Source organism: Trachemys scripta, chromosome 1 (genome assembly GCF_013100865.1).
Source record: "Trachemys scripta elegans isolate TJP31775 chromosome 1, CAS_Tse_1.0, whole genome shotgun sequence".
Taxonomy (NCBI): domain Eukaryota; kingdom Metazoa; phylum Chordata; order Testudines; family Emydidae; genus Trachemys; species Trachemys scripta.
In genome coordinates this window covers 330,358,736-330,380,490 of record NC_048298.1, presented here as the reverse complement: position 1 = coordinate 330,380,490, position 21,755 = coordinate 330,358,736, and the positions used below count along the sequence as shown (strand labels likewise).

Genomic DNA, 21,755 nt, shown 5'->3' with positions numbered 1-21,755 from the left:
CAATAATATCCTTCAACGCTAGGGCTATGTTGAAGCAGTAGCTCATCTAAAACAGCAGGAGCTTCTTTCTGGGTGTCTTTGCATTCATTGACATGGCAGCCAGTATAATGAGTAGATGGGTTATTCTCAAATGCTATAATATAATTCTGAATAGTTGGTGTGGTGAGCAATAAAAGAAAGCACTGACCCAGAGGCTTTAGCTCTGACAGAAGTCAATGGAACAAGTTCTTCTCTCCAAAGACACTGCAAATTATGAAAAACTGTTAATGTAAGGCTGTACTTTAGTGCTTGGAGCAGGATATGGCCCCTACCCAAATCCAGCCATCATGATGTGCAATCTCCTGAGCTGCCAAAGCTTCAGAAAGCCTCAAGTAGTAGTTACTTGGCAGAAGCCCCACCACCAAACAATCTGAGCTACTTCTGGTGGTGCCCATAATGTGCACAGAAGTGATGCATATGAGCCACTCCGTTCCTACACTGATTTTCTTTCAATCTTCCCATTCACATAGCAAATGACATGTAAGCCAGTTTCAGGCTGGAGCCATTATTTGTAGAACTGAGGCTAGATGAGAGGCAGCCCAGTTTATTTAAGGGGCTAACACATTACTGGCTCCTCAAGCTGCTTCAGTGTGCTCCATTCCCATCATGGTATTTGGGGCAGTTAGCTCCTTTTACTTTTCCCTGATTGACTTTTATCAGACGCCTTCCCTGTACTGTACCTTCATGCTGCAGCCATCTTAAGTTTCTTCTCGGAGTAACTTCCATCCCTTTGAAGCTGGTGGTGAGGAAAGGGAGGTAGATTTCCTATATACAGTTAGACTGCATCCCCTGCCATTATGACCAAATTCCTGCATTAGCATAAGTCATCCAGACTAATAGAGCTTTTCTATCCCTATCTTCAGGGATCGCAGTTGTGATGTGAATCAGCATGGGTGGCTGTTCCCTTCAGCCCCATAAAAAGGAATTCTGTAGAATGCTAGTCACTAATGAGGCCAGAGCTTCTGTAGTCTCATAGGTAAGGTTAAGATTTTGTCAGTTATTTTTAGGAAATGTCACAGACAGGTGGTGGGTAATAAACAAAAATTCACAGGAGCGCTGGCCTGCCAGTAACTTTTACTAAATATAACAGGGGGAAGAGAAGGCTGGGGGTGGGAGGGGGAGGGAGAGAATGACATCTAGATCCCCATTGGAGGGGCTGACAGCCACAGCCCCTCCGCCATGGGGGGGGCACAGCCCTGGCTCCAGACCCTGCCGAAGCCACGGGTACACAGCTCCAGCTTGGGACACAGCAGGGGGCACACAGCCCCAGCTGAAGCCATGGGGAGAAGGGGGGCACACAGCTCCAGCCCTGGTTCCAGCCAAAGCCGAGGGTGAGGTGGGACACAGCCCTGGCTCTGGCCAAAGCCACTAACAGCTGAAGCCAAAGGCACAGGTCTCAAAGTCACGGAATCTGTGACTTCCCTGCCATCCCTTACACATAGGCCAGCCAACACCTGGCTGAATTGTCATTGGATCAGGCCCCCTTGGGTTTGTCTATGCTGCAGCTGGCAGTGAGCCTCCCAGCTCCAGTAAACAGACTGGAACTAGCTAGGCTTGAGCTAACATGCTAACAATAGCCGGGTGGATATTGAGGGGTAGCTCTGAAACCCTCCAATCCCCTGGGTGGCCAACCTGAGCTGCCACCTGAGCCACAGTGTCTACAGTGCTATTTTTAGCACATGAGCGTGAGCCCAGCTAACACAAGTCTCTCTCTACCCAGCCCGGGGGGATTGCTTGCACCTGCAGTGTAGAATATCCATTGAGTCAACTAACCAGCACACTACGAATGTAAGAACTGCACAGTGGGTCAGGCCAATGGTTTAGCAGTCCCCCCCGGTATCCTGTCTCAGACAGCGGCCAATACCAGAGCTTCAGGGGGAGTGTAGAGAACAGGGCAATTTTGGAGCTTTTGATGAAGCATTAATTAGGCCACGCTTCCTTAAACATCCCACATGGGCAGACTTGATAAATTGCGATTTCTGTCCAAAAAAACAGGCTAGATTTCAAAAGCTAAACACCTCAACTACCATATTACAGGTATGAACTCCCAGGGCAGGGCGCTCAACCACAGACACGGCTTCTCCTCTCCCTCCCACCTCCCCTCTCCACCACAGCTACCAAGAGAGTCTGCCTCACAGCAGGCTGTGAACACCCACCCTAGAAAATTCTGTAGCACAAAGCCGCTTCTGGGCTCAATGCCAGCAAGACTCCATCCCAGTTCCTACTGCCACTGAGCAGCCCAGCCTACACATTCCTTATCTTTGTGAGGCAAGGTGCAGAATCAAGCAGCAGGGAGAGGCGGGACAAATCTGACACACTGACACACACACACACACGATAGATAGACCGACCAGTGCTGCATAGCCCCTTCTCTGCACCACTGTGCCCTGTGAAGGCTCCTCTTAACCAAGAGAAAAAGGAGAGTTTTAACACTAGAATATCTCAGGGCTAGCCAAGCCCCTAGGGTTTAATCTCTCCCTACTTTCGAGTTTATTTTCAGGCAAAATGAAATAGAAGATTTGTTAGCTGCCAGCCTCATGGAGCCCCCAAATCCATCTGCCACAAACACAGGAGCGGGTATTTTCTTCAGTATTGACTTGAATTCATCGTGGTTTGAGAGCCAGGCTTGGGAAGCAGTTACACCAGGACATCCTGGCTCTAGAAAAATAAAATGGTTGCCAGGATAGTTTTAAGGGCTGAAGATGTTTTAAGGGCTTCTAAAATATTCCTCTCTGTGGAGTCTTTGGGGAAGAAACCACCCCTCCTCAACAGATTGGTGCGTCTTACAAGGAATGCCATTGCTGCGTCAAACCTGGGAAGGATCAGAAGGGACTACCAGGAACCCTGTAGAATCTCACAGCTTGTCAGCTGCTTCACACTCCTCCATAGTGACCTCTATGAAGGGGAATAGCCTATTGTTTTAGTTTTCAAGAGGAGGTTATCTGCCCTTGGCTTTAGGCCACGCAGCCTCTCTCTGGCTGGCTCTCCATGGTGGCCACTACATTCATCTACACTGCTTCACACATCCAGGAAAACCTTCTACTTGTCTGGCTCAGTGTTACTGTGATCTGAAACCAAGGAAGGAGCTAGAGCTCACTGAAGATGAGGATCAGAGCTGCAAACATGTGCAGGTGCATGGCCTTTTTGGTTCTCTTTTCCCTCTTATGGGAAGGCTGCTCATCCCCAGAAGAGATCCATCCCTTTTCTTAGCTTGCACCAGGGTGGGAGGTCCCCAAGCTGAAAGGTCCACAAATAAGGTCGGAGAGCTGAAGGACTGAAAGCACGTCTGCCATGACACCAGAAGTAGTATGGCCAAGTCCCAATGCTTCATGGAAAAGTCTGAACTGTCTCCAGCATATCGCAGGATGAGAGCCTACATGCCTCAGAGCTGAGGAGAAAAAGGATCCAGAAAAAATTTACCCTGAATAGTATCAAATACAAAAAAGATGGAGTCAATATCCTAAAAGAAATAGTTTGATATGTTAAGTAAGTTAGCAGGAGTTATAAGAACTCCCATAAAACAAAAGACATAATAGGAGGACCTGGACAGATCAGAAATCTGTGCAGAAAAGTGTAGGATAACATCTGGGTGAAAATAATCCTCAGGACAGGCTAACTAGGAGGGAAAAGACTAGAAAAGCAACAGCACCCAAAAGAAAGCAAGGTCTGATAGCAAACTATAAAATAAGTGTGCAGTGCAAACAATAAGGCAGTAAGAGAGCCAAAGTAAAAATCACAGTTTGGAGCCACAGCAATTGACTTCAAGATTTGTAAAGAGTGAACTATGTATAACCATCAGTAGCTGAGCCAAACAATGACAAAAGGGGATTAGTCGTCATCTGTTTGAATGGTAGAAGACACCCAAGAGAGAGAATTCCTTAGGATTTTGCAATGAGGTGGAACTAGGAGTAATGAAATGAAAGAAAAATAGAAGATGAGCATCAGGAAGACTTTAAGGACTAAGTGGATGTGGAATCTCACAAGGACAGTGGAAGCCCCATTGCTTGAATCATTTAGAACCAGAGAACATACAGTGGGAAGCAAGGGAACAAATTATTGGCTCTTCATTCTCCCTCTGAAGTTTTATGATTCTCCATATCTGTAGTTTTGCCAATGTCTATCAGGGCCAGATTTTCAAAGATATTTAGGTGCTTAAAGATGCATATCAGATGTGTTTTGTATTTCCCACTAGGCACCTATCTGCATTCCTAGGTGCTTAAATACCTTTGAAAATCTGGCCCTTGTTCCTTACCAAGATGGGGAAAGGACACTTTGGTCTCATATTTTACATGCCATGTAGCTGACTGTTAACACTACCCCAACGTAAGAATAAGGGATTCTCCATCATGTCATTATCTTCCTTGAGTTAAACAGAACATTTTCATTACAATGCTTAGCGATAAGGAAAGGATGTCCAGCTCTCCATTTACAATAGGACATTTCCAGAAAGGAGAATCTGATTAATCAATGGTCCTAAACCAGTTGGTTATCCATAGCTCAGAGCTTCTTAGCCCCAGAACAGCAAAAGTAACTTTTCCCCCCTTTCCAAATACAGTGCTCATGCGCGGCATCTCATTAACAACAATGGAACATGATGATTTATATGAAAAACAGGCAGCAGCTGTCAAAGCTTCCTTCTATTGCCCAACAACAGGCTTTACCCTGACATGGCAGGACAGCTTTTAGGGTTGATCGGGTAGTTCACTCTCCATGGCTCATTCAGTCCTTGGATTCTCATGTCCGTCTGCTAGCGAGGGTATCAGTTGTGGTGGCTTTTATAATATGGACATAAATTGAATCCAAATTTTTTATTGGGAGGACAAACTATACAAATATTGCCAAAGTGTAAAACAAGAGTAAGAACATCTGTCAGGAGGTAGCTCAATACATCAAGAATTTGCCCAGGATACAGCTTCATAATGAGAGATGTACATCAAACCCTGTCCGCTGGGAACTGAACTTAGGCCGCCACACAGCAGTTAGCTGGTAACTCTGTTGCAGGCTGTTTTCAAACCAGGGCCCTAAAGGTGAAATATAAAAACAATTTGTAAGAGCAATAATGTTACGAAGTGAGGTTTCATTCAGGAATACCTAATACAGCTGAGTGGTTGCAGGCATTTGGCTTTGTGCCTCAACTCCTGAAGTGTGCCAATATCTTAATCTAAACAAGTAGTGACCTCTTTTTTCATTAGCACAAACCCCTACAGCAATACATGTTCACTCTTATAATAAATAGAAACCGGCTAGATTGGGGTTTTCAGTTTTATTGTAGAAAAGCACACTTAAAGGGAGTTTTATGCAAAATTATTTATGCTAATTTGTATGCAAGTGAAAAAGCATTTTTTAGCAATTCAGTTAACTTGCTACAAATACACATTTTTACAAATAATTTACGAACACAGGCAACATTTGGCTAAGTGCTTCCGGTAAAGCCTATCTGCCATAGCTGGAAATCACAAGAGGCACAGCCCTGTGTTACAGAGAGGTACAGAGACACCTTCCCAACAGAAGCATCTCTCAGGCAAGTAGAACACCTCCCAGAGCATGGGCCAGTAGACACGAGCCAAGAACAATCCTCCTGCTCCTTGACTGAAGGGCTGTAAACTGTGCCTGCCCCTTAGGTAAATCTCCATATACCTTTGATCCCACCACTTGTACCTTCTCAAAGGATGGGCACAACGTAGCTCAATGTCACTTAACTGAGTGTGACCAGCTACTGAAGCAAATCTTAGACTTCCTTTGACTACCAAAACTGATGCAGAGTTGCACAAACTGGAAGTCTAATTATCGAACCATAGCAAGATAAGCTCAGCACAAGATTACAAAAAGAGCTTGCATTATACTGGAACAAAACAGCTATTAACTCTTAAGCCTGTGCCACACATTCTTCATAAGGAGTCACACAAAACGAAGTTGAGAAGAAGAGTTTAAGTTCACTGGGTAAATATATATTGCCTCCCTATCATTGTAGGGAAAGGAAAGTAAGTCACTGATTTTACACGGATGTTGCATTGCTATTACTCTATGTTAGGTAACCAACCTAAGTCTTCAAAATAAAGTCTCATTGTTGGTGACAGATTTTTTGTTTTAAAACAGACAACACCCCAAACTTGGCATGGATTAATACCCCATGCAACGCCACTAATTTCAATGTGGTGCACAAGGTGTGAGCCAGCTCAAGTTATACAACTTTGAGAAGTACCTCCTGCACCGGCATGACAGCTCTTTAGAGAAGGACCTTTACTGGGCATACAAGGACCAATGCACGAATACACATTCTAGACATGCCTAAAACGCTGCCTGATTTATCATAGTCATAAGACACTAATACGCATCTACATCCTTACTATATATTTGCATAATAAATATTGCCAGCTGTACCTACCACTCGCTCAGGAAAAATCTCCCAGGGAAGCCACTGGGTGTTTTGCCTAGGTAGTAATTAAGGACAGCAGAATTTGGCCCAGTGGGAATATTAATGGAGGGAATGCCAATCTTAATTAGGAATTGTCTTGTTTTTGTTGCTTTGATTTAGAAATGTCTGTGTATTGAATGTAACTATTTGTGTCTTCAATGAAACCATTCACAACCATCTGCAAAAACTGGTACATTTTCTAAAAATCAACCAGCTTTTCGATAGGGGATGCCATTTGTTATTTTGTAGCTGTCTTCTTCTGAGGTATCTTTTTTTTTTATTATTATTATTATTATTAACGGTAACACTGTTTTGGTCTGATTCACTATCTTGAACATAGCAATTCGTTTACATATAACCCAACAATCCCACAAATAAAGTCTGTTAGTGATTGACTTCACCGTCTGGCAGGTTTTGGCATTATATACACTTTGACAGGTTTGCTGAATGGTATGGTTCCCTCAATGCCATATTCAGACGGTGGAAGAGCCTCCATGCTGTCAATCCAGGTGGATTTTGAGAGTCTAGTGGATGCTTTGCTCTTACTGGAGTTGTACGCCAGTAGTAACCTCACTTCAATCTGACAGGGCTCTGAAAAGAAAAAAATCCAAACTAACTAACACACAATACACAGTCAGCTGATTGACTGGACAACAAAATACCAAGCAGAAAGTGAATTTTCATCCGATTGATCTTGCATTGGTGTCATACGTTGGTCACATCCAACCTCTGTGCTGGTGGTCTGGCCACTAGAGCCCCATATTGCCAGTTGCTGAAGCATGTTGCAAATGAAAAGCCAAGTAATATTGAACATTAATATCAAACTCACAGATCTCATCAGGGATAAATGCCTTTTTATATGGCATAGAGCAACAGTTCTCAACCAGGGTTCTGAGGCCCCCTGGGGGGCCGCGAGCAGGTTTCAGGGGGTCCACCAAGTAGATCCAGTGTTAGATTCACTGGAGCCCAGGGCAGAAAGCCGAAGCCCGCTGTTCAGAGCTGAAGCCCAGGGCCCTGAGCCCTGCCACCTGGGGCTGAAGTCGAAGCCTGAGTAACTTAGCTTTGCAGGGCCCACTGTGGCATGGGGCCCCAGGCAATTGCCCTACTTGCTACCCCCTAATGCCAGCCCTGGCTTTTATATGCAGAAAGCCAGTTGTGGTGGCACTGGTGGGCCACGGAGTTTTTATAGCATAGGGGAGTGGGCGCTCAGAAAGAAAAAGGTTGAGAAACCCTGGCATAGAAGAGTGTAAACATAAATCAACAGTAAATTTACTATGTGGCGTACACATAGTTCCAGAAATTCTCTGTCTTGATCGAGACCAATGAATTACCAGGATCATTTTAACACAACTGCTTGCATTTAAATTAGAATAGTAGAATCATAGAACCATAGGGTGAGAAAGGACTGCAAGGATCATCTAGTTTAATCCCCTGCCAAGATGCAGGATTCGTTGTGTCTAAACCATCCAAGACAGATGGCTCTCCAGACTCCTTTTGAAAACCTCCAGTGAAGGAGCTTCCACAACTTCCCTAGACGTCTGTTCCACTGTTCTTACAGTTAGGAAGTTTTTCCTGAGATTTAATCTTCCCAGGTACTGAGGTCAGGCTGACTGGTCTATAGTTCCCTGGCTCCTCTTTTCCTCCCTTTTACAGGCACTACATTAGCCCTTCTCTGGTCTTCCAGGATCTCACTACGTTCTGAGGTCTTGGGCGAATGCTCTGTGCTGAGAGGGGTGTCCCCAGTTTAGTTTCTGGTGTCTCATTCTAAAGGCTATAAGGTCCATGAAGTTGTTGTGTCAAACAGCAGCCCCTCTGGTTAATTAACAAATAGTATCAGTCAGCCAGAGGAGTGCAAGTACCTGCAGGGTCAAGAGGGGACTAAGGAGATTCCTCAAGGATGTGGAAGCTCAGTGGGAGGAGGCAATGGCAGAATCCACAGAAGCCCTCCAAAAAGGTTCTCTCGTGTGTGTGAGATGCACCCTATATACCAAACCGCTGAGGTACAAAAAGATACATTCCTGTTTATAAAGATACAGCAACATTTAAGCATATAAACTCAATCTGATTATTCCTTACCTGTCCAGGCAGTATGAGAAAGGTAAACCTGAGTTATCAATCTGTGCCTTCCAGGACCAGGATTTCGAAAGTCAGATGGTTTAGGGTGGATTAACTGTGCCTGTCCATCTGGATATAATACCTATGGAAAAAGAGGCAAAACAATCCAACATTTACTGTACTTGGAATTTACATATTATGGGGGTACTTTTTTGCTACCATTAGGAAGGCAGGAATGCATAGCGTACCTTGTTGATAAGATTCCATATCCTCTAGTTTTACTGGCTATACACCAGCCATTCAGGACCATGGTATACAAAAAATATACTGAAGGTGGCACTCTCCCCTGCACCAAACACTGGGTAATTGTCCAGTAGTGAACACTTTGTAGGGCTATATAATCTACTTAGTACCATTCCACATGCATCCTCTTGGCGACATTTAAAAAAAATAATTCACTTCCTGCAGTTTAGTTACTTATCTCAAAGGAGAGCAATGGGCTTATATCTTTATATATCCTTGAGAAAAGCCTCTTCTGCTTCCATAATTTTATTCAGCCCACTAGGGTGTACAGATTTTTCTATTGGCATTTATTAATTGTTTCTGCTAATGTTCACAATGTGCTAGGTGCTTTTTGAATACAAAAGGCGGCACCATCTAAAGAGTCTGCAATCCAAGAGTGGCATGGCAGTGTTCCTGACAGACCAGTGTTGTGATCCAACATATCATACCTGATGTTCCTAGCTGTTCTGTAAGAAGAGATGGGCTCAAACCAAACTCTTACAATCTTTAGGTAAGTGAAGATCTGGACTTCATGGGTCAGGACAGTCTCTAAACGTACTGTTGTGTTTAGCTACACAAAAAAATTCCTTACTGCTGTTAAAGTTCACAATTATTTATAATTTAGAAATACTAATATTGCTATGGTGTGCATCAGGTGAAAATGCAAACTTCTCCTCAAAGACTTTACTTTCTTGTTTCCCTTTAGGAAGAATCACTCATTACCTGAACTTTAACTGTGCTCTGAGGGTCCTGCACATGTTCCAGAGTTGCATCAACATCCAATGCCACCACGAGTCCTGATGTAAACCTCAAAGGGTTATCAGACTCGCCAGCAGGTTCAATAATAGTTGAAGTAGCTCTGTGGATCTGGGAGGAAAAGGGAAGAGGGTGGGGAGGAGAAAACAAACATCTAAGAAAACACGATGTCAACTTTTAGAAATTCCTGACACTATCTAAAAATTATTCAAGCTCCTTAACTTTTTGAGGACAGTCCTGGAAACACTGTGCAATAGCTGAAGAAATATCCCTCATGACTAGCCAGCCAAATAGGCCATAAAAGCCTCCTGCTCCACCAGGACACAGTTAACCCTGGAACCTTGGGTTGCTCTTCATTCCTCTATGGATTACTGACCTGCTCTGGAAGAGGAAGGTGAAGGAAGGTGCTCTGTCGTAGCGTTGTTTGCAGGATCTTCACCGCTTCTGAAGGTTTGGAGGTCACCAGTCTGGGCATTAAGTCCAGCAGTTTATCCACAAAACTGTCTTGCATATGGGGCAGGTCAGAAATAAAACATCTGTGCGTGTTAAAAATATATTGAACAAAAGTCAAATGCCTATTACAGTCACTCAATGAGACTCTGCTGCTCAATTAAACCACTTATTGCTTCAGCTTGATCTTATTACCTCTATCGTGACAGTAGAAACATTTTAAAAATATCAGAATAAATGGACAAGTTTCAAGCTCGGTTTCAGCATTAGAAAAAATTGCTATGCTTCTCAGAGAAGCTCCTTGAGGCCAGGCAGAGTGGGATCTAACCTGCCTGTGTGGATCTAATCTAGCTAAGTCATCGCGTGACCTAATGCAACAAGATATTCATTTAAACAGTCGCTGGGTAGATACTGCCTAACGTTTCACCCTATCAGTAAATGCTACAAACCTCTTAGGGGAGCTTCTGTGAATGGCCTTTTCTGTCAAGGCAATATGAAATAACGCTAACTACATCAAGGGTGAGCAGTTTGGCTTCCCCTTGGTTGGAGTGGGGTGTAGGAAAGAACATCTGATTCAAATGAAAAAATTGAAGACAATTTTAGTAAAAAACTTAGGATGAGGTCTAATGGCCACTTTGTCTTTTGAGATGGACCAGCCATGAGGGCCTGAATTTCCTCTAGCCTTCAAGCTGCTGTTACAGCTGCTAAAAAAGGCAGTTTTTATAGATAGGTATTACACAGAGCATGTTTCTAGGGGGCTCAAAAGCAGGCTCCATTAACCAAACTAAGACTATATTAAGATTGCAGGAAAAGAATGGAGGAGGATGGGAAGAGACACATAAATATGGTCCTTAAAGAATCTAGTTATTGCAGGGTGGTGGAAAAAAATGGTGCAACTCTAAATAGGAGGATGTGCTGATATTGCTGCTAAATGTATCCTTATAGAGTTAATGGATAGCTCTGAATGCTTTAGGGATAGCAAATAGTGTAGAATAATAGAGAACCTCTTCTATTTTCCTGCGCAGGTCAGTTTAGTAGAGTCCTTTCTGCTACGCACCAATATGTTCCGGACCTCAGCTGAGTAGCTTCTTTTAATAGTAGTTAACCATGCTGTCAGATGCAAAAATGCTAGGCCTGGATGTAGTGGTGACCTTCCTTGAATGAGCCAATTGTCAAAGTACAGATATATCTGGATCCCTTGTCTACTCAGGTGAGCTGCCATGACTGCCAAGCGCTTGATGAATACCCCCGGGTGTTGCTGAAAGATCACAGGGCAGAACACTGTACTGCTAGTGGAAAGTTTCCACTTGGAATCTCAGGTATGTTCTGTGTGCTGGATGAACTGCTACGTGAAAGTATGCGTCTTGTAAGTAGAGAGCCGCGAACCAGTCTCGGGGATCCAAGGATGGGATTATGGAAGCGACAGTTACCATCCTCAATTTGAAATGATGGATGAACTTGCTGAGACATCTTCAGTGTAGCACTGGGTGACAACCCACCTTCTTTGGGACTAGAAAATAATATGCGTAAAACCCCTCTCCCCTCTGAATTCCAGAAACAACTCTTTCCAGTACTCTCAGATTTAGAAGGGAGCCAATTTCTTGCTGTAACAATATGTCTTAAGAGGGGCTCCTGAAGAGGAAGGGGGAAGAGAGGTGGGGGGCAGGAAGAGTGAATTGAATGGAATACCCCACATTGATCTCTAAGACCCAGTGGTCTGAGGTAATTCAATTCCAGGCCACCTGAAAATAAAGAGGAAGCTACCAAAAGGGGTGTCAGGTGGGAAAGGGTACAGATCCTCCAAAGGCTCTGAAAAGCTCTCGACAGCAGCATCAGTCTTGCTGCTGTAATGGGGGACACGGGGTGTGCAATAGCAGAGGAAGAGGCAAAAGGCCTTCTACTTCTTCCTCAGTGGCTCTGATGATCTTTGTCAATTATACAGTAGAACCTCAGAGTTACGAACACCTCGGGAATGGAGATGGTTCGGAACTCTGAAACGTTCGTAACTCTGAACAGAACATTATGGTTCTTTCAAAAGTTTACAACTGAACATTGACTTAATACAGCTTTGAAATTTTACTATTTAGAAGAAAAATGCTGCCTTCCCTTTTTTCCCCCCAGTAGTTTACGTTTAACACAGTACTATACTTGCTTTTTTTGTTTTGGTCTCTGCTGCTGCCTGATTTGAGGGGTGCAGTTGATTTGTCAGTTCGTAACTCTGAGGTTCTACTGTAACATGCGGAGGGCCTTCGTCTAGAGTAGTTTTGTTACCCGACATGCTTGGGGCTGGCATGCAGACTCAAGGAATGGAGAGTGACTCAAATCTTTCAGAGACCGCAGGACTTCATCAGTTCTAGCACTGAACAGGTCACAACCTTCAAATAGGAGGTCCTCAGCTGTTGTCTGGACCTCCCTCAGTATTCTAGAAGATTGTAACCATGAACTCCTGTGCATGGCAATGAAGGTGGCTATGGAACATGCTGCAGTATCTGAAGTATCTAATGTTGCCTGCAGTGATATCTGAGCCACCCAATGTCCCTCAACTATGAGAGATAACAGTTCCTCCTTATTTTCTTGAGGGAAGTTTTCAGTAAATTGTGATGCCTTGTCCCAATTAATGTAATCCTACTTTTGACAAGAACACCTGGTAATTTGCAATTTGCATCTGCGGGCTCAATGGTGTTTTCTTCTTCCTCCCAGGTAAATCTGATTTTTTCAGATCCTTCTCTTTGAGTCACTTTTGGGGATCCCTGCTATCTGGATTTTTCATGCACAGCTGCTACTACCAAGTCCCACAAACTGGGTGCACATAAAAATATTCAACCCACCTGAAGGGATCTGATAGTGCATATCTGCCTTTTTTTGAGGAAGGTGCCATAGATGCCAGGGTCTATTATTTTTTATTTTGCTGGTTCTAACATTAATTGACAAGGCCAGCCTTCTGGGCATGGAGGAGAGAAGAATGTCAAGAAGCTTATGCTTTTTCTCCTGAACTACCTCCACAGGAATTTCTACCCTATCGACCACATGACACACAAGTTCCTGAACTGTTTTGAAACTATCCGGTTGAGTGGAAGTAGAAAGGAGTAACTCCATCTGGTGAAGAAAAGGAAACCACTCCTTGGATCAAGTGCTCCTCCACTTGCCAGTGTTCTTCCTAGAGCACTCACAGAGGAAGCCTGTTCAGGTCCAGTAGGCCCTTCTTTTCCGTATCTGAGCGGCGCTTGCTGAGCATCCAGGAGAAAAAGATAAGATGAGCCTCTCTGACTTTCAGTCTCATCTTGAAGAAGGATTGACAGGAGCAAGTTTTGAACCCAAAGGGCTTGATTGCAGCCATATGGGGAAGTCCATAACACTAATAAGAGGAGTTTTATTCATTCTAGTGTAACATAATGTAATATCTTCTCCCCCATCACCTCCAATATATATATATATATATATACACACACACACACACACACACACATATACACACACACACACACAGTAAAGTCGCACAGTGTGCAGAGAAGTGGACATTGCAGGGGTTCCATCTTGCAGCCATGGATGGTAAAAAGGAACTGAGGGACAGTTGGGCTCATTCGGTCTTTATGCCCATGGGTGGGTGGTGGGCAAGGGCATCCAGCATGCAGGCACAACCCCAGTGGATACTGCTGGTCCAAAAAATCTGATCTGGCACATACACACCAGAAGTGGAATGCATGTGGACAAGCACAGACACCACAGTGATAGACACTTTAAAAGCGAAGCCAAAAACTGCACAAGATTTTTAAATCTGTTAACTAATAATGTGAGAGGATTATGATCTTGGGGCATTTGCTACAAGCCATAAGAAGCTTTTTAATAATCCATATGGTGCATTCATTAAAGAAAACGGCAGGGGGGCGGAGGGGGAGATTCTGTTTTCGGACCTACCCAGTGATTCTCTACTTACATGGTTATATTTTGTTTTTGCTAAGACCCCAATTCTACACGACTGAGCTAACTGAATTCAATAGGTGCAGGATCAGGCCCTATATGCACAGATCTCATTGGTGGCAATAGGAGCTGCAAAGAAAGCCAGATATCCAAGATGAAACCCACTGTGTAGATCGAGAGCAAAATTTTTCTATACTATGCAACTTTGGATTTTTTTTATTTTTTAGAATTACATACATCTTAAAAGCTTGAGGTCAGTTTGACACATTCTATTTGAGATTATAATTACATATAACATCAGAGGGGTAGCTGTGTTAGTCTGGATCTGTAATAAGCAACAAAGAGTCCTGTGGCACCTTATTGACTAACAGACGTATTGGAGCATAAGCTTTCGTGGGTGAATACCCACTTCGTCAGACGTGTCTGATGAAGTGGGTATTCACCCACGAAAGCTTATGCTCCAATATGTCTGTTAGTCTATAAGGTGTCACAGGACTCTTTGTCGCTTTTTACATATAACATTTATTTTCAGCTTTCCTGAGAAAGGATTTTGTATCAATGTTTTTTTTAAATAGAAAGGGAAAGAGCAATGGGGAACTCACCTCTGAAAAGAATCCACTTCCTGTAAAAAATTTTCACACATTCCAAAAAGGGGTTCCACTCTGAAATGAAGATAAAAGGCTCTTTTTATTTTTCTCCCCCAATTAAAAACTGGTTATAATCCTACCAGCATTATAAAAGTATCTAGAGATTCTGGAACATCCTGTGCTTGTGGAAAGTGCAAGATCTTACAGATGAGAGGCCAGCAATGATAGTTTCATAAAATAAATCTTTGCGTTTAAACAGATTCTTTACCTCTGTGAAGAAAGTATTAACTTCAGCATTGTAACATGGGAAACTGAGAAGCAATAGGTTAAGTGACTTCCCAAGGCAACTCTGTGTTACAGCTGGAAATAAAAGCTAAAAATCCAGCCTCCTAATATTGTGCCCTAACCATGACGAACTAAGGGTATGTCTACAGTGCACCTGGAAAGTGTACATTCCAGCTTGAGGAGACATATCTGCGCTAGCTTTGATTGAGTTAGCAACACTAAAAATCCAAGTGTAGCTGTGGCAACATGACAGCGGGAGGGACTAGCTGCCCAAGTACGTAATCAGCATCTTGAACTGGTATGTACTTGGGATGGCTAGACCCTTCTACCACTCGTGCCACAATAGTTACACTTCCATTTTTAGTGCACTAGCTTGATCAGAGCTACTGCAGGTATGTCTCATACACCTTCCAGCTCCAGTACAGACATAACATAAGACTCTGATTGTGCAAACACTTAAACTTGTGTGTAACTTTACTCACTTGAATAATCAAAGTGAACTAAACAGGGCCACTCATCTGATCAAAGTTCTGCACATGCTTAAGTATTTGCAGTACTAGTGCCTAAAACATCCACTGCAGAAATAAGTCCGTCAAAAGATTTTTTTCTTTTCTAAAAGAAAAGACTCATTAACAAGCTTATAGAGTAATCCATTAATATAAATATGATGGGTTTTTTTTTTAATATGCAGCTGACATTTTCCTATTTAAATAAACTCCAAATTTTCAGGTCTAAAATGAATGATGCTCTATCAAATTAGAAGCGATTAGATATGTATTTCATATCCTTGTGTCAGAGGAAAAAACCCAAGTGGTTTGTACACTCCTAGCAAGTTCATAACTTGACTTTATGCTGTGTAGTTCAACAGGTGCTTTGAAGATAAATGAAGAAACCATCTCATTCTCAACAGTCTTTTAATGACCTGTAATTCGCATATGATTATGTATTACACATGTAAGTTACCTTTGTCATTTGCAACCAAGCTTGAGAGAACTGGATTTTTGCAGTTAACCCATTCAAGAAGCCTCCCCTGCAGGTAATTCTTACCCTCTAGTAGTACGTGCAGTCACTATAAGTTGTAACGCTTTGGCTTGCAGTCTCATGTGGTGAATAATGACCACTTGTCTATTTTCCACTCCACTGTACATAAACTCCATTTTGTAAGTTTCTTCCATAATCTACAATATAAACACCATGTGATTAACTGTGTCAGATTTTGTTCAGCTGCTGGGGGAGTGTGGTCGTCAGAGTCAGAGACCTTACTCATGCATCTCAGTCTCATAAGTCTGAGATGAATAGCATCTCAGTCTCATAATTTCAGTTGAACTATTCATGGAATGAGATAGTACCAAACATGTAAAGGGGATTAGAGTCTAGCCCTAAATAAATTAAAAGAAATACAATGCATGAAATCTTGCAAAAACAAGGATGTTCATGGGAGGTGTCTATGTGCTGTTTACCCATCCCTCTCTCTTTCCTGATGTCGTCATCTCTCCCTGCATCCTGTTTCAAACCGCCCACATTGTAAGCTTTTTGGTGCCCACTAACCCACTCCTGTAATAATTGTCCTGATACAGTAGGCTAGCACAAGAGGTAAGCAAAAAACAGCAGCCACAAAGACCCTGTTTGAGTTTAAGATCTAAATGGTCAGTTTCAGGTTTGTCTTGATTTTGATTTTTTTTAAAAAGTGTCCAATCCTCTTGCAATCAACTTTATAGTCAGGAATGCTCCTGTACGATTTCAAGCTTCAGCTACAAAACAAAACATAGACGTCATTCTGGATTCTCTAAAATATATAGTTCAAAGTTTAGGCAATAAGTTATCCCATTTGTGATGTTACATTAGTTGATTATAGTAGAACATATAAAATGTGCACAAATAAATTGGAGAAGTGCTTAGATTATTAAAGAAGGTTGCTAACTTCTCTGCAAGTAGCACTTCATATTGAAGTCAAGTACCACCAAGTTACACTGTAAGAAAGGTTGGCCTCTCCTCTCATTTTCTGGCAGTGAGCTGCATGTGCAATCAGAACAAGTAGCCTCGCCGAGGGGTCTGTGTACTGCTGGGCAGAGCTGCCAGTAAAGTTATTGCAATTAGAGAAAGATATACAAGCCTAACAGACTTTTGTTTCCACCAGTCTCTGGAGACAGCTGTTTATAGCACAGTGGGCTCTGACAGACAGTGATAGCTGTCTCTTCATTACATTTTAATTAACTGGAGACTCAAATAGTCAATATCTTCTCTCAACAGGACTAGACACTTGTTTCCGGCTTAGAGAGCTATTCAGTAACCTGGAAACAAACCTCTCTCCTCTGCTTCTACTTGGATTCTCCAGTTTGGGCTTTTCTGTGCATGTTCTCTGTCATTTCAGGGTAGCAGCATCATGGGTCTTATCAAAATTGAACATGGGAAAACCTTAGATTTGTATTTAGATTTTCAGAAAGCCTTTGACAAGCTCCCTCACTAAAGGCTCTTAAGCAAAGTAAGCTGTCATGGGATAAGAGGTAAGGTCTTCTCATGAATTGGTAACTGGTTAAAAGATAGGAAACAAAGGGTAGGAATAAATGGTCAGTTTTCAGAATGGAGACAGGTAAATAGTGGTGTCCCCCAGGGGTCTGTACTGGGCCCAGTTTTACTTAACAAATTCATAAATCATCTGGATAAAGGGGTAAACAGTGAGGTGGCAAAATTTGAAGATGATACAAAACTACACAAGATAGTTAAGTCCCAGGCAGACTGCGAAGAGCTACAAAAGGATCTCTCAAAACTGGGTGACTGGGCAACAAAGTGGCAGATGAAATTCAATGCTGATAAATGCAAAGTAATGCACATTGGAAAACATAATCCCCACTATACATATAAAATGATGGGGTCTAAATCAGCTGTTACCACTCAAGAAAGAGATCTTGGAGTCATTGTGGATACTTCTCTGAAAAACAGCCACTCAATGTGCAGCGGCAGTCAAAAAAGCTAACAGAATGTTGGGAATCACTAGGAAAGGTATAGATAAAAAGACAGAAAATATCATATTGCCTCTATATAAATCCATGGTATGCCCACATCTTGAATACTGAGGTTAATGGTGACCAGATAATTAACACAGTTAATATTAACAAGGAGGAAGGAACACAACCCAAAACAGGGAAAGGACAGGTTAAAGAATAGTTAGATAGGTTGGATGTATTCAAATCATCGGGGGGGCCTGATAAAATTCATTGTAGAGTATACTATGAACTTGCTGAAGCCATCTCTGAACCCTTAGCAATTATCTTCAAGAACTCATGTAAGCACCTAGAGGATAATAGGGTTATAAATAATAGCAAACATGAATTTGACAAGAACCAATCACGCCAAACCAACCTAATTGCCTTCTTTGAAAGGTTTATTGGCCAAGTGGATGGGGGGGAGGAAGCTGTAGGCATGATATAGCTTGATTTTAATAAGGTTTTTGACACAGTCCCACATGACAATCTCACAGGTAAACCAGGGAAATATGATCTAGATAAAATTACTATAAAATGGGTGCATAACTGGTTGAAAAACTGTACTCAAAGAGTAATTAATAATGATTTACTGTCAAACTGGGAGGACGTATCTAATGGCGTCCAGCAGGGGTCAGTCATGGGTGTGGAACTATTCAATGTTTTCATTAATGACTTAGACAATGGAGTATGCTTATACAATTTTTTCCTCTTACTTAATTGGCCTCTCAGAGTTGGTAAGACAACTCCCACCTGTTCATGCTCTCTGTATGTGTGTATATATATATCTCCTCAATATATGTTCCACTCTATATGCATCCGAAGAAGTGGGCAGTAGCCCACGAAAGCTTATGCTGTAATAAATTTGTTAGTCTCTAAGGTGCCACAAGTACTCCTGTTCTTTTTGCGGATACAGATTAACACGGCTGCTACTCTGAAACCTATAAAATGTGTGGATAACAACAAATGGGGAGGAGTTGCAAGCACTTTGGAGGACAGGATTAGAATTCAAAATGACCTTGACAAATTGGAGAATTGGTCTGAAATCAACAAGATGAAATTCAATAAAGGTAAGTGCAAAGTACTTCACATATGAAGAAAAAACTCAAATACACAATTACAAAATGGGAACTAACTGGCTAGGTGGTAGTACTGCTGAAAGATCTTGGGGTTATAGTGGATCACAAACTCAATACGAGTTAACAATGTGATGCAGTTGCGAAAAAGGCTAATGTCATTCTGGGGTGTATTAACAGGACTGTTGTATGTAAAACACTCCTGTTAATACACCCCAGAATGACATTGGCCTTTGTAATTATGTTGCTCTATTTGGCACTGGTGAGGCCTCAGCTGGAGTGCTGTGTCCAGTTCTGGGCACCACACTTCAGGAAAGATGTGGACAAACTGGAGAAAGTCCAGAGGAGAGCAACAAAAATGATAAAAGGTTTAAAAAAACCTGACTTAAGAGGAATGGTTAAAAAAAACCTGCTCATGTTTAGTCTTGTAAACAGACTGAGGGAGGACCTGATAACAGTCTTCAAATATGTTAAAGGCTGTTACAAAAAGGACAGTGATCAATTGTTCTCCATGTCCACGGAAGGTAGGAAAAATAGTAATTGGCCTAATCCACAGCAAGGAAAATTTAAGATAAGTATTAGGAAAATCTTTCTAACTGTAAGGGAAGTTAAGCACTGGAATAGGCTTCCAAGAGAGGTTGTGGAATCCCTGTCCTTGGAGCTTTTTAGGAACAGGTTAGACAAACACCTGTCAGGGATGGTCTAGGTTTATTTGGTCATGCCTAAGGCAAGGGGGGGTGGGCGGGCCTTGAGGACGTCTCAAGGTCCCTTCCAGCCCTACATTTCTATGATTCTATGGTGACTTTAGCACAGCTGGTCTTGTGAGCGACTGTCAGACTAGTCAGACTCAGACTCAACTGCAACAAAATCAGCCTAGGTAGATCTCCTCTGAAGATGACACGCAGAGAGCTTTTAGTTTCCTACAGGCATTTAAATATGTTGAATGTGGAGTTCTACATAATCATAATATCTTCAATCAGATGGTTGACTCATAATTTAGATATCACCCAATTATCTGAGTGTGTGTAGTTTTCTTAAAAACACACACACACACACACACACACACACACCACCCCACAGCATCCACGCAATTCTGAATATCTTCAGTACATGTGGAGTTACATACAAGTCAGCCTAGCATTCATCCCACACCTCACACACAATTCATGTTGCTTTTGGAATCCAAGATTACTAAAATAGTCTATTTTACTTAAATAGTAAGAGGCATATAGGGAAGGTCTTTGCCCAGAGGACTTGTCCTCATGAAGACATGGCTCCTACAATCTCACCTGTTTTGCAGCAGCTGATGCCAAAGCATTCTGTTTCAGGTAGAGAGGAGCTGCCACATTCCACAGTTTTTCCTGGAGGGCCTACAAAAGAAACCCATGGAATATTGATAAATGTCCAACATGATAATTAAAGAGTGAAAATGAAGTTATATTCTTGTGCTAACAGGGCTTGGGAACAACACAGGAAGAGGAAGTGTTTTTTTTTGTCTCCCAGACAACCCCTCCTTGCTGCTCAAAAGGCAGCACTCACAGTTTCTTCATTCCTGGAGAATGTGTCGGCCTGATGCAGGGTGCCTTTAAAAATATGAGCAAAATAGAAAATGGAGGAATCTGAAAACTCCATAAAATAAAGTAAACAAATATACCTTATCTCCACCATAGGTTTCACATGTAAAAGCTATACTCCAAGTATGAATTTATTAGCTACTTGCCAGAATAGCTTTAGTATAAAGTATTCTTCAAAAGGTACAGGATATGGATATTGGGAAAACAAGAAACACTCCCCTATCCTGGATGATCACCACTTTCTCAGACCGAGATCAGGAACTCATCAGGTTTCAGGCAAGCATAACAGCCTGTTCTCAGAAGCTCATGGACCCACTAATATTCTAGGACACCTCTGTAGGCAGTTCCATCCCCACCAAAAAACAATGGAGAAGATTTAGTGAGTTACTAAGACTACTGGATAATCACAGCTACTCACACTGGTACCAAAGTATCTATTGTTTTCTGATGATTTGTGACAGAATCAGCAAGGGAGATCCACTGTCATGCTCCACCCCCTACACTGTCCACCTCTCCCACCCAATCGTCCCTTCCATCTGACTGCACAGCAACACCCCGGGAGCCAAGGTTCAGAACATGCAGGGTGTTCACTATCTGCACCAGCTCTTAAAATCCTGGCCCACCAGCCCCATGCACAAGGGAACAGCTTTAGTTCTACGTCTGAGACCCCTTGATCCCAGAGAGGTTGGGAAGGGGCAGGATTTGCTCCTAAGTGCTTCTGTTCTGTCACAGAAAATACTTTAGTGGAGTGTTAATTTCCTAATGAAAGGGGCTGACGTGGCACTGGAGGGGTCTCACTTTCCAATCTGTTTAAGATTTTAAATTGTATGGTCTTTCCAGGTTTTATGAAATCATGAGTAGTTTAGAAAGATCGCTGCCTTTTCCCTCACCTGAGCCAACCTTCAAGTAGAATCTACCCACCTCCTACAAAAAAGAACTTATTTTTGCCAGGGGGTCACGATAGCATATCCCCTTCTCCAATGTAAATAGGTTCACGTCAATCACCCCCCTGCAGGAGAGGGACTGTCAAGGTAACTCCCAAGCCCTGATTCTCTGCATGGGCAGCACATACTGCTTCTGCAAAAAGCTGCTGTCGCAGCTATTGACTAGCGCATTGAGTTGTATCTGCTTATATGTAATACTTTCTTTGGGTTGCAAATTTACTTGAAGATTTGCCTGGCCTAACATTGAGAGAAGCCAAATGGCAAATTCACACAGAGCAAAGAATGATTTTTTCCCCATTTTTATAACCATCCTCTATTTTACTAGGCAATACGGTTATTTTTTTAGAAGGGAATCATTTGCAAATCATTCATGCTTTGCACTTTTATAGTAGA

At 42.4% G+C, this 21,755-nt stretch overlaps 1 protein-coding gene and 1 long non-coding RNA gene across 4 annotated transcripts in view; one reads left to right on the top strand and one right to left on the bottom strand.

Moving 5' to 3' along the window:
* Window positions 1–4,832: 4,832 nt before the first annotated feature.
* INTS4 (integrator complex subunit 4) overlaps window positions 4,833–21,755 on the bottom strand; it is a 52,844-nt gene continuing 35,921 nt past the window's right edge. For 2 of the 3 annotated variants that reach the window (XM_034759096.1, XM_034759095.1), the window contains exons 17-24: window positions 20,134–20,214; window positions 15,835–15,965; window positions 14,518–14,577; window positions 9,924–10,083; window positions 9,515–9,658; window positions 8,531–8,651; window positions 6,856–7,045; window positions 4,833–5,060 (exon numbers count right to left, since the gene is read on the bottom strand). In XM_034759096.1, the coding sequence (XP_034614987.1) occupies window positions 5,048–5,060; window positions 6,856–7,045; window positions 8,531–8,651; window positions 9,515–9,658; window positions 9,924–10,083; window positions 14,518–14,577; window positions 15,835–15,965; window positions 20,134–20,214 (900 nt within the window). In that variant the 3' untranslated portion in view covers window positions 4,833–5,047. Of the gene's footprint in view, window positions 7,046–8,530; window positions 8,652–9,514; window positions 9,659–9,923; window positions 10,084–14,517; window positions 14,578–15,834; window positions 15,966–20,133; window positions 20,215–21,755 lie in introns of all 3 variants that reach the window. The other variant, XM_034759097.1, reaches the window with a different exon arrangement.
* On the top strand, window positions 8,747–10,142 carry LOC117871274. The gene is made up of 2 exons (XR_004644192.1): window positions 8,747–9,302; window positions 9,498–10,142. It is a non-coding gene; the product is annotated as an uncharacterized LOC117871274 (long non-coding RNA).